Below are 13,649 nucleotides of genomic sequence, written 5' to 3'. Positions count from 1 at the left end.
AAAACTCTTGCCCCTAGTTGTAGACCAGTGTATGACAGAGTTCAAAAGGTACTTGCACACAAACTATGAAAAGGAATAACCCAAGGAGGCCAAGATGCAAAAATAATATACTTAATTTAATCCATGCCCGAAAGAATACAAAAAGGGTGGCAGTGCAAGTTGTTAAAAATAAAACCAAATATAGTAATAAAGTAAAATCAGCTCTTAAAACGGTTTAATATGGGCTGTTACGGGACCAGATTTGTTGTAAATTAGGTCATACGTTATTAAAAACTCCTGGCCCTAGGGAGGACTTATTTACACAAACTGCGATTAGACAATATAACAAACAGGGCTGAGCTTGCTTCATGCAGGGTTGCATTATGTATGCCTTTGCATCTGTAATTAGAGTTACTCACACCGTATGTCTTCGCTATTGTGTTGATTAATTCCAGTCAATCATTTTGGATAGAAAAGGTCTAGCCTAGCCACCTGAAGTCAAACAAATAAATGGGCCTATTTTAGACTATAAATACATAGCTTAGGCTGTAAACACATGACGTTACCGCTTCGTTTCCCCTGGCCAGAGGGGATCAGAGCGCATAGGCTTCTCTAGGCTACCTGCAGCTGTGGTTAGGCTACAGTTGATCAGACTAAAGCACAGATGAATTGTGAACGAGTTGACAAATCATGAGGCAAATCAGTCTTAAGAACAATACTTTGTCCCTCTTTTCAATGCTTTGTGTCAATATTTTTTATAAAGCCGAATCAAAAGTGCTGGGGCAAATTTCAGCTTGCCACACATTTGCCAGCGGCCTTGCTCTGCTGATCTATGCAAAGAAGAAACATATCCTCAATTTTGAGTATATAAAATGTTTGACTTCCATGCATCTTGACATTTATTTTTGGGTGGCGGAAATGTTCACAGCTCTTCTTAGATATTATATTCACAGCTCTTAAATTCTAAATTCACAGCTCTTCTTAGATGATCAAACATGTACAACTATTTTTATCAGTTAATTTAGACATTTTGGGAATTAATTCATATGTCCTAAAGATAAAAACACAGAAGTAGCCCTGTTAGCCAACAGTTGTATTGGAATAACTATTTCAGACACTTTATTAGAGGACCAACGACATCTTCAAAATAACAGAATGACAACATGTAGTCCTTATTGGGAAAGAAAGTGTAAAAAATAAACTAGAAAAACACATTCAACGGGGCTATTTACTTGAGGAATCTTTTTGAATAACATCATTAGCAATTGGAAGGAATGTCTCAACTTCACTCATCTGCTTGTCCACGACTGATTTTGTAGACATGGCAGCAGAAGTTATTATTCTTCGTCTGTTCAATATGAACAATTGTATCTCTGTCAAAGAACAGCTCGTGGCTGTAAGTCTGAAACAAGAAAAGACAATACATGAATAAATGACTTGGAAAAGGAGAGATTTCTCACATTTTCGTCCTTTACACTAGCCTCGTTCGACCATTGTGATCTTGCAAGCTTACATTCTGTTTAAACAAAATGAGAGTGCAGCGGTCAGGATGGCGGACCAGGCTACATTTACACAATATTATAAAGCACTAACCACATCCCATGACTCCACAAGTGGAACCCTCTTCAGTAACGCTCCAGTGTTGTTGTCATGGAGTCTGACGTGGGCCTTCCCCTCATCCTCCCTGTGGGTCACCTCCACAACAGCCAGAAGGTCAAGCTCATCCTCATACTCCACCATCCGGAATGTCTATGAAGTAGCATGTTGCAAGAGGCATCAACGAAAACACTCACCGGCAATAACCAATATGCCTATATGGAATGCCACTGAAATGTCAGTAAAAGTAATTTAGTCAGGATACAGTCTAAGCCTAATCCTTTAGAATCTACCTCTCGGTCTGGGTCATCATCCAGCTGATAAAATCTTCTCTTCACTGTGCGGCCTGAGGAAGTGACATTGATATGGGAGGCAGCCTATGGTGGATAGAAGACGAGAAGTTTTATGAATCCATCACAGGAAAAGCAGCAATTTTCACCCTTCTATCATAATGATGGAGAAAATATATCTAATTTAAAATGTATTATGACCCATGGTTAAAAAGGTGCCAAAACACTATGTTAACTCACATCGTCTCGGTGAGCTGTGATGGAAAACTCCTTCACTATATCGAACTGTGCATCACTCTCCAGTTCACTCAGAATTTTCAGCACACTGGGGGAAAGTATTCAATATTCAGTAAAGGCAGAAGAGAAACGTCACTGTGTGAAATCTGACTGATGAATAGCACTGACCTAAATACCATAAAGCTGCAGTGTAAAGCATGGTCTTGTGGACAACTTTGTTGGGGGGGGGGTTTAAACTCACTTTATGGTGCTAGGTCCAACATGGATGATTCTTCCTGAGTCATCAGGGTGGAAGTAGATCCAGTCAGACTCCAGAGAACAGCACTTCATGTCTTGTATTCCATGCTTTGCCTATTTAGAAATGCGTACAGTGGGAATATTACAGATATTGACACTGGGTATGACAACTACAGAACACTTTGGACCTTAACTGGATAATTACTTAGCAGAAGCTTTCATTTAAAGCAACTTAGTACCCAAAATATTTGTGAGCCACACATAAATTGACTCAACAACATTGGTGCTGCTAGCACCATGCTCCAACCAGCTGAGCCATCTAAACATCCTTTTTTTGGATAATTTGTGTTTGAGTAATACGTTTGTTGTGTCAGTTAAAGACAAATGCCTCTCAAAGACATCTGTAGTGCTCTGAAACTGACATGCTCAAATGGCTCTGGCACACTAGCAGCAGGATACTTAATATGCTTAAATAGTCTCACAATTCCGGAGACTTATTTGCGACCCATTCGATGCGTAGTGCATAAAGATAGATATGTACAAGTATATTACCAGGGTGTTATCCTTGAGAGAGCAGATGCGGTACGACCCCTGGTGTTTCTTATGGGGTAGGGTGAAGATATAGTGCCATGGGTGGCCTCCGATCTGTACTCCATTATCGAAGCATGACACCTCAAACAGCACTGGGGGGCATTCTGCGGAAAAATTACGAGAGAAAAAAAAAAATTCACTAAGGGTCCCCTGAGGCACTTCTGCAGATGGAGACAAATGAATGGTTGGAAAATCTGAGGGACAGAAAGATGGATAGACAGATAAACAATCACCTACCGTTGATGTGGATATTCACTGGAATGCCAAATGGAGCTTCTCCCACAGTTTTACCGCCTTCTGAATGACACGGCTCCCCAAGAACCAATTCCGTTCTTATGTACTGGCAAAGAAGAAAGAACAATCAATAAATGTTTTTTTAGAAATAATGGAACATACAGTATAGTATGTAGACAATCAGAACATTTTAAGAAGCATGCATTAAAACAAAATGTTATTGTTAATCATAAACTCACACCTTATTCAGAATGTCTTCAAAGCTATAGAGTTTCACAGTCTTGGTACTGTGAGAAACTGCAAGGACCCCTTGGGACAGAACTACATCAATGACAGTGCTTCCAAATATCTGAAATGACAGAGACATACAGTGCATTCGGAAAGTATTCAGACCCCTTCCCTTTTTCCACATTTTGTTACATTACATTACAAATTATTCAAAAATGTTTTAACTAGTCCCCTCCTCATCAATCTACACACAATTCCCCATAATGACAACCCAAAAACAGGTTTTGGGACATGTATAAATAAAAACTGAAATATCACATTTACACAATTATTCAGACCCATTACTCAGTACTTTGTTGAAGAACCTTTGGCAGCGATTACAGCCTCAAGTCTTCTTGGGTATGACGCTACAAGCTTGGCACACCTGTATTTGGGGAGTTTCTCCCATTCTTCTCTGCAGATCCTCTAAAGCCCTGTCAGGTTGGATGGGGAGCGTCGGGTTCAATTCCGGGCTCTGCCTGGGCCACTCAAGGACATTCAGAGACTTGTCCCGAAGCCACTCCTGCATTGTCTTAGCTGTGTGCTTAGGGTCGTTGTCCTGTTGGAAGGTGAACCTTCACCCCAGCCTGAAGTCCTGAGTGCTCTGAAGCAGGTTTTCATCAACGACCTCTCTGTACTTTCCTCCATTCATCTTTCCCCTCGATAATGACTAGTCTCCCAGTCCCTGCCAATGAAAAACATCCCCACAGCATGATTCTGCCACCACCATGCTTCACCATAGGGATGGTGCTAGGTTCCCTCCAGACGTGACGCTTGGCATTCCGGCCAAAGAGTTCAATCTTGGTTTCATCAGACCAGAAAATCTTATTTATCATGGTCTGAGAGTCCTTTAGGTGCCTTTTGGAAAACTCCAAGCAGGCTGTCATGTGCCTTTAACTTCTACGTTTGGCCACTCTTCACTGATTGGTGGAGTGCTGCAGAGATGGTTGTCCTTCTGGAAGGTTCTCCCATCCCCACAGAGGAACTCTGGAGCTCTGTCAGAGTGACCATCGGGTTCTTGGTTACCTCCCTGAGCAAGGCCCTTCTCCCCCGCTTGCTCAGTTTGGCCGAGCGGCCAGCTCTAGGAAGAGTCTTGGTGGTTCCAAACTTCTTCCATTTAAGAATGATGGAGACCACTGTGTTCTTGGGGACCTTCAATGCTGTACAAATTGTTTAGTACCCTTCCCCAGATCTGTGCCTCGACACAATCCTGTTTCTGAGCTCTACGGCCAATTCCTTCGACCTCATGGCTTGACAGTGCATGTCAGAGAAAAAAACAACTGTGGGACCTTATATAGGCCGTCAATGTAAATAAGAATTTGTTCTTAACTGACTTATCTCGTTAAATAAAATACAAATATATAGACAGCTATGTGCCTTTCCAAATCATGTCCAATCAATTGAATGTACCATAGGTGGACTTCAATCAAGTTGTAGAAACATCTCAAGGATGATTAATGGAAACAGGATGCACCGGAGCTCAATTTCAAGTCTCATAGCAAAGGGTCTGAATACTTATGTAAATAAGGTATTTCTGTTTTTAATACATTTGCAAAAAATTCTACAAACCTGTTTTTGCTTTGTCGTTAAGGGGTATTGGGTGTAGATTGATGAGGATTTGTAGTTATTTCATCAATTTTAGAATAAGGCTGTAATGTAACAACATTTTTAAAAAGGGAAGGGGTCTGAATACTTTCCCGAATACACCGTACAACAGATAAGTGGCATTACAAAAATACATGACTTAAAGAAACCTTAAGAAACAAAATGTTGCATACACTTTTGTTGATCTCCAGAACGCCCACAAGTTGCAGGGGGAAAACACGGAACACGGCGAGGTACAGCAAGGTGTTTTGGTTGAAACCTGCCTGTGAGAGTCAGGATCGGAAATAAGTGAATACTTCTCAGATTTCACCAGTCACAAAGAGAAACTACATGGAATGGTTCTACTTTACAAAGGCAAATTATAAGATGAATGGGCATATCAGACTCGTGGAAACCACACCTGTCTTGCTGAAGATGTCACTTTATTCTGAATGGACTTGACATAAAATGTCTCCTGCGATACATCCCAGCCAAGGTATCTGAAATAGAAAAAAAGTGTGTCATGTTAAGTAAAATCAGCGGTTACCTACAACAAGAGGAACCCCAGCTCCACAATAATAATAAAAAGAGATCTGTTGGGTTCATGATTTGTGGAAGACATTTTAATTGTAATTAAATCACATTCAACTGCCAATTACCTGAACTTGTGATGTGGGGACAAGTAAACTTTCTCCAATTGTTGTCCTGTCACAGCTGAGAAGCGATACAGACAATTATTGCTAGTCAGGGCCAAGAGGCTAGGTTTTTGATCTGACGGTGTTGGCAACCCTTTGTCCTATGAGGGTAAACATAATGATGGTTAATTAGGATAACACTAGTACAGCACTCTGTTTATAGCATTTCTACTCATTTACTATTACATTTAATGAACTTTATTCATCCCCAAGGGGGCAATAATTCAGAAGTAGGTATAATAGACAACAAAACATGCACTTTATAAATACAAAAAGCAAAGTGCAATACAGTACAGTCCATTCACTAGTCTATAGTCCAATAGGCCATAAGTCCACAGTGATGCTGACGCTGTAGATGTACAGAACTAAAAACTGGAAGTGATATCTATTGACCACTTAGGAATTGTAAGCTGTTGACACCTGTTACATTTCTATATAGCAACAGCGAACTGGCTAAGATGGAAAATATTAATTCACTTACAAGAGGGCACTGGCATAGCAATGCATCTTCAATCTTCTCCGCTTTGGACCGCTTGGGTAATTGATACAGAAGTTGTGGCTCAGATGGAAGGCTGGAAATGATATTTTTTCCATTTTAAAAAGAAGTAACGGTACTCATGTGATGAAACATAACAATGCCACATAATGTAGTTTAAAAATAAAATATATACATTACCTACTGAAGCAGCACTGATAATTTTCAAAATAAATCCTCCCACTCTCATAAAATATAGTGGATTTTGAGGACTTGGTCCAGACTTTGGTGAAGTCTTTGCTGTCCTAGAGTAAATTAATAAGTCATTACTCAGATTCATTTTTGTGGAATTAATATATTCAATTACTTAATACATTGCACTTCACATACCTGGAGGACAATACCCCTGAGAATCTTCAAGTTGAGTTTTGACAAAGTGCCAGCGTCAAAAATGCCCCTCGATCTCAGGTCTAGGTAGGCTGCAACATTTTTCCCTCTCAGCTGAGGCATCACTAGGAGGCGCTCAATGCCCAGGGGCTGGAACACTCCACACAATAACACCAGTGTGTCCAAAACAAAGCAACCGCAGTTCAACTGTTATCCACGTCGGTATTCGATACTCCCAACCATGTCAATGATTCATTTACAACCAAATACTACGTATACACAAACCTCGTCCTTTACAACACGATAATTAAATAGGCATAACTAACTATCACGACTGCTAAAACGACGTGTCCTTAGCATCAGATATACAGTGATCACAAATAGAACGAGCCTTATATTTCACCGGATGTATAAATGTGAAGCATCCGGTTGGCGTTTCCGCTCACTACCAAATATGGGGATGAGAGAAAAACCAGCGGTAAGCAGTGGGAGACGATAGAGCGAGGTGGATTTTGGCCGGCATTCTTCAGATTTCCTCAACGATGAAACATTTGATCTCCATACAGTTTTCAGTTTCCAAAACTAGAATCTGTAACAAACAAAGTGGACTGCGTTTTGTAGACGTTACCCTTCGCCAAAGTTAAAAAAAACATGTGAATCGTTTAGGAGGGCAAGGGCGAATTGAATTACTGCACTTCACATAGTAGGCGTTCCCCCCAACCCTCCTTCTTCTTTGGTGTAATAGCTTTTGCAACAATTACATGTGCATTCCGCCACCTACTGTACTGGTGGATAATAAAGATCCGAAAAGGAAAAAATGCGGGGTAATTATTATTATATATATCATTTTTTATTCCATACAAATTATCAATAACGACATTTCTATTAAACTAAATCAGCCTGCTTTTCTGTTTTAATCAGGTCCCAACACAGGCCCAGAAGGATCCTGTGATGGTTGGACATTTCCTGGTGACAGTAGTCCTTGCAGTGCTTCTGCGGTTAAGTCTTGGAGGCCCAAAAACTTCTCGGCTGCAGATATAATGATGTCCAGCTTCCTGGAATTCTTGGACATGTGGCCAGTACAATTAATAACTGTGGCTATAAATGGTACAAATCCACCTTCTTCACAATGAGTGTATCCAGAACACTTGATTGACATATAAAATATCTTATTCAGAACTCTCTTCACCGCCTCCACATATAAGATTTGCTGTACAGCCCTGATCCTTGACACCTCAACCTCTTTCACTCTAACAGGGCACTCTGGGAATTCGGAAATGTGATCCCCAACACAGTTGCAACATTTTGCATTCAACTACTCCTGATTGTCAATGTCCAACGTAGCCCTGCTCCGACAATCAAAGCTGTCCACTTCATGCGTTGATAATTTTGCGAGCCACAATGCACGTTCCTTTTGCTCTTTTGATATATACAAGATATCAACACCTTACCGCTCCTGGTTACTGTTTCTGTATGATATGTTAGATTAAAGAATAAAGACAGACACAAATGTCAAGTTCAATAGCCATGTTCAAGTATTGTACAAGTCCCTACATACGGAGTCAGGGGAACAGCACAGCTCGTCAATTACCTATCAACTAAACTCCGTAGCATCATCCTTTTCAATAGAAAGTGCTAACGTAACAGCACAACATTAAGTTCTTAACAGTCAAGTCATAAATGAAAATACATTACATTTTCTTTTTACTTCAGTTGACGTCGTCCTCTTTTTGTTGTTGTTGTATTTAACAGAGGACAGGTTAACACAGTCCCTTGCTTACAAAGTAAGCCTGTCTGGTGGCTTACACAGCCGACCCACCAGTGAGTAAGTATGGGCTCTGACAGGGGTAGGATTAGGGCCACGGCTGGAGAGCTTGGTGGGGTAGAAGCCGCACCCTCAGTTGGCTCATGTCTCAGTTCTGTAGCCCTTGCCCTTAGGCCTGGGACTGTGATCCAGCTCATCTAGGTGAGTGTATGGAGTGTTCTGGTTTGTCTGCTCTGCTATGCACAGATCCACCCAGTTGCGATGAGAGGGAGCCACCGACATCCACCAGGTAAGAACATGGTGCAACTCTCTGTAGTAAAGTGCCCAGCCTACAAAGTCCTGTGTGGTCTCCCGGCAGCAGTTTCATCCTTATCGTTTCACCTCCAGCTCTGGTAGGTCTCGAGCATTCCAGTCTTAGAAGCACTTAGCAAGCTGCTTTCTGTGATGCCAACCATGATGCAGGGCTCAAGTAGCTTGTTGGCTACGGGGATGGTAGTCTTCACATGTCTGGACAGAAGGCGTTGCGCTGGGCTGCTGTCAATGTTTTCGGTGGGTGTGTTCCTCCACTGTAAGATGGCTTTCCAGGGGTCGTTGCTGTCACGCAAGGCCTTGCGTAACAAGGTTATCCCGTCGAGGGGCCTGTCCACTCCTCTCTGATCTCATGGGGAAGTTTACAACTATATTTGTTTCCTCCTCTGGCGGCCTTGTATAGTGTTGCACGTAGTCTCGAACCCACCACCGGCCTCGACGAGGCTCATCATGGGTCTGGGCTAGTATCCCCCCCCTTTGTGTCTCGGGACCCTCCCCACCAGCAGTTGGTGTTGGTGTCCAAGGCACAAACGAAAAGGTCGGAACCCTTTGTACCAGTTGTCAGCTGCCACGTTATTAGATTGGCTGTAACCTTTCAACCAAATCTCCTGGTGTTTGTGCTTCAAAACACCCAGTGACTGTCAAGGTTTGTTCCTCACCACAGCATCCACGTGTGGCAACCGTTCCAGTACCTGCGAACTGAGATGAGGATATCTTTCTACGATATCGCAGAGCGTTTCACCAGTGGAAGTCATAGGGTCAGTTGCGGGACTGACCCCGTTAGTGTCATTGTTAGGGGTTTCAGTCCCCCACAAAGTGGACACTGTATCAGCAGGAGGGCAGAGTACATTCTGCACGTTGATGCTTTTATTCCTGAGATGGCAGCAGTGCTTGCGGAAGTGTCCGAAGGCTACAGTATCAGCTACAGTTTTGCACGACTCCAAGGAGGAGAGAGTTGCTCATTCACAGAGACTGTCGGCTCAAAAATCATGAAAATAATGGTCAATCAGGTTTGCTGATTGAATGTGACGAGATATCGTAATATCTCTTTGGGTCAGATTCTGCACCACAAGGTTTTAAAACGTCTTTTTCCGAAGGGGTGCTGTTGACAGATACCTTTCGTGGATGACTGTGTTGCAGCTAGCATTAGGAGAAAACAGTGTGGTCAGTGGAGAAGGCACTGTGACCTGTGACCATACTTGGTTGGTTTTCCAATCCATTAGTGGGAGTAACTGATCCATCTAGTCTGCTCCAAGTAGCAGGGGTTCAGATTCGAGGCTGGTAACATACACAGGGTGAACAAGCGAAAAGTCCTGGATGTGTAGTTTTAGCATGAGTCTCAATGTGAGAGGCAAGGTAGTCTGAGTGAAACCTCGAAGTGTAGTGTCGCATCGTTCCATTTTTAACCAACATTTAGCTGGCTTCAAAGCCCTTTTGAGATCATTGAACAACGTTTGAGAGATGAGCGACATTGTTGAGCTCGAATCAATTAGCGCATCACAGGTTTAGCAGTCCTCCAGGACTGTTTCCAGGTATGGGCTGTTTGAGTTGCGTTCTGTGGTCATATTCTCCACAAAGTGGAGTGGTTGTTCGCAACTACGTGATGTGTCATTTGTGTTAATGGTGAAGACAGATCGACTAATCAGGGTTTGAGTGGAATTGGCTATTGCGATGTTATTGACCTTTCACTTCGCAACATTTGTATCAGTCTATAGACAAAGCCTGTGGGCCTGTTCTTTGATCGAGTGGGCCCTGGACGGGGTCTTGAGTAAGAGCGGGAGTAATTTGATTGTTAACGTCCTTGCTAAGGGTCTTAATTCCGGCGGACCACTTGTCCGGCAATTCATGTCTAGTCATAGTGACTTATCTTTTTCCCTTTTCTCAAATTGTATTCCTTGGGGCTCGGGCCAATTGTGGCTACTCTCTGGCAGATGATTACACAGGCTGCTTTATATAACTAACATTTCGTTATTTCTTTATTTTTCCATATTTTCTCATTGTTTCTGTGATCAAAAAATAAAATTAACATTTAAATAAAATTCTTTAAGAGTCCTGTTTAAGTAGTATTTTAGTATTTTGATACTTTGTGCAAACTGATAAGCTTTAAAAACGTTGTGGAAGGGGCCTCCTGGGTGGCGCAGTGGTCTATGACACTGCATCGCAGTGCAAACTGCATTGCTACAGATGCTGGTTCGATGCCGCCCGTGACCGGGAGACCCATGAGGCGATGCACAATTGGCCCAGCGTCGTCCGGGTTAGGGGAGGATTTGGCCGGCCGGGATGTCCTTGTCCCATCGCGCTGTAGCAACTCCTGTGGCGGGCCAGGTGCATGCACACTGACACGGTCACCAAGTGTACAGTGTTTCCTCCGACACATTGGTGCAGTTGGCTTCCGGGTTAAGCATGCATTGTGTCAAGAAGCAGTGCGGCTTGGTTGGGTTGTGTTTTGGGGGGACGCACTGCTCTCGACCTTCGCCTCTCCCGAGGCCGTACGGGAGTTGCAGCGATGAGACAAGACAATTGGATATGACAAAAAGGGGGTAATTTTTTTCATTAATTGTGGATGGGTATAATTTGTATGTATAAAATGTATAATTGCAATATTTAAAATTACTAATTGGGTAATTTTGTATACATTTATTTAAAATTGCATTGGGCCGCTTCTGGGGGGATTCTGGTAAGATGCCGGCAAAGTCGGGTGAATTCCGGGAGATGGAAACGGGCCGATGTACTTGGGCCGATTCTGGGCAGTCCTTCATTTTGATTCCGGGCCGTCCGACACCCGATTCTGGCCGATTCAATCAGTTCCGCCCCCCGAAGAGGGCCGCTTCTGGGCCAATTCCTCCTTGCTAGCTGGGGCGCTGTAGTGCGCCCAAAGTCATTTTCCAGTGTTTGTCTCCATTATTTATTGATGTGCATCAGTTCTAGAGTATGTTGTTTTATAGAAAAGGTTTGGAAATAGGTGTCTCCATAATGACAATCTAAATAGCCGACCTACAACTGGTAAAACTTTTTTTTTAAATGTCACAACGTGCGCGCGTGCTACTCTCTCGCTCATGTGACTCAGCCAATAATTGTAGTGCTCTCTCAACATAAACACCCTTCCGGCCCTCCCCACAACTCACTCACTCAGCAACAACCCGTCTCATTGCCTGATAGTCAAGAGCAGGTCACCGTGAAATATACATATTTTAAAGAGAAATGCCTTGTCAGCCGCGGTGCAACTTAGAAATAGCCCAAAAACCCGCAACCAATACATTTTCACCCGAGCCAGATAGCTGCCAAAAGGTTGAACGTACATATCGTTAGGATCTTAAGAAAATCCATACCTAAATGAATGCATGAAACAGGAAACATAAATGTGAAAGTTCATCTGTGAACATACAAACACCATGTTACGATTACGGACTAACATTTTAGGCTTGAACAAATCTTGTGTTGCAATTCTGACATACAATAATACCTTTCAGAGTTTTGGCAGTTTCATCTCACCAACAAAAACATCCACCAAACAGCCATTGAGGAGTGCTACTCGAACAAGCATAACATATTATAAAAAAACAGAAGTCAGGGAAACCGGAAAGAGGTATCCTGCCCATTTTCAAGTTAAAAGTCTCCATTCTCTATTACTTCTCAGTTGAATTTACTTCACATTTAGCAAGCGAATGTAATGGATGTGTTTGCCAGTGCCAGTGTAGATAGCACTAGCTGTATTATACCTACAACAGGGAAGTTTCAGTTCGCTAGTTGTTTCTCTACAGCATGGACATATCTCTGGGTGACATGGACATTCCCATGAAACATAGAATTATAATAGATATTTGGTGAATCTATGAGTTATGTATGACCACGGGAGTCTATGCCACTCAAAATAATTTGTTATAGAATATTTAGAAATGTATTTCATCACTCAAAATCTGACCAAAACTTATTCTGTAGGAGGGGTTAATATGAATTTAAAATCATTTGACATGATTTATATGAATCGGGTCATGAACATATGGATTTTGATTTGAACAAGGGAGAGGTTAAACGTAGGCTAAGTCTGGCATAAGCGTCTTTCCACACTTTACAATAATTCTGTTGCAGTGGTCTTAGGTAGTCTCCATATAGGCTATTCCCTCCATTGCAACACTGCTGCCCAGTTGAAGAGCTTGTGATCTCCATGCAGCACCACAGCACAACGCCCTTCTGGAGGCATGAAGCCATAGAGTCATTATACCCTAATGCAGGCCTATTTGCCTACCAACCAACTAAAGTGCAGAGCCGGCATGATGCATGGAACTCATCATTCCAACATATTTGAACATTTAATTCATCCTTCACTCAGTTCAGTCAGTCAGTATGTCATCCAATTTTGTCATTTGTCTGAGTTGCAATAGGAGAATAGAACTGTCTTATCCATTTGTTTATTGAAATCCATGTGTGTATTCAAAATTATGTAAATTCTACAAAGTTCTTTAGCCTATCACTTTAATAATTCCATGTTTAATTTTGACGTATCCAAATTAAAAAAATAGGCCTTCAACTTGTAGGCATTGCAATTTAGGCTATCATTTTGAGTACTGGTGTCTTGCGGAATACTTTTAGAACTTGATTTGTGTTTATTAACTGTTTTTATTATAGGCCTCCCCTTAAAAAGAGTCCCTAGCTCACAGGCCTCTAAATATAGCCTCTAAATACATTTTCAACAAAATAGTTGAGAAGCACATGCAGTGGCTAATAGGGAAAACAGATCTGGCAGTAAGAATAGGCTATAGATAGTCTTGACCATTTGGGACCCCTTGGCTATTTCGCTCAGGAGAGGTTAGAGCCAAGACTTAATCAAAATGTTGTTTTGTCTCATTTGTTGATATGGATATAGCCTCTGCGTGATGGGGTTGTGCAATGCAAATGGATATAACAAGTCTACATACAGAGTGGAATTTGCAAATCCAACAGTCAAAATGCCTAATATAAGGCCTTCAGTCCGTGCTCCCAAATACTGCAAAAAGTGTGATTCA

The 13,649-nt window shown here is 42.0% G+C and overlaps 1 protein-coding gene across 1 annotated transcript; it reads right to left on the bottom strand.

Moving 5' to 3' along the window:
• Positions 1-95: 95 nt before the first annotated feature.
• dcaf17 (ddb1 and cul4 associated factor 17) lies at positions 96-12,186 on the bottom strand. Its single transcript, XM_014173258.2, has 15 exons — positions 12,110-12,186; positions 6,576-6,730; positions 6,387-6,490; positions 6,192-6,282; positions 5,675-5,811; positions 5,437-5,515; positions 5,210-5,299; positions 3,406-3,513; positions 3,168-3,270; positions 2,892-3,034; positions 2,344-2,453; positions 2,106-2,190; positions 1,869-1,952; positions 1,573-1,728; positions 96-1,381 (listed from the first exon to the last, which is right to left on the bottom strand). Exons 2-15 carry the CDS (start codon positions 6,693-6,695, stop codon positions 1,265-1,267), a joined length of 1,527 nt encoding a protein of 508 aa, XP_014028733.1. The 5' UTR covers positions 6,696-6,730; positions 12,110-12,186; the 3' UTR covers positions 96-1,264.
• Positions 12,187-13,649: the final 1,463 nt, after the last annotated feature.

Source organism: Salmo salar, chromosome ssa25, assembly GCF_905237065.1.
Source record: "Salmo salar chromosome ssa25, Ssal_v3.1, whole genome shotgun sequence".
In the NCBI taxonomy this organism is placed as follows: domain Eukaryota; kingdom Metazoa; phylum Chordata; class Actinopteri; order Salmoniformes; family Salmonidae; genus Salmo; species Salmo salar.
This window is presented reverse-complemented; position numbering and strand designations above follow the sequence as displayed.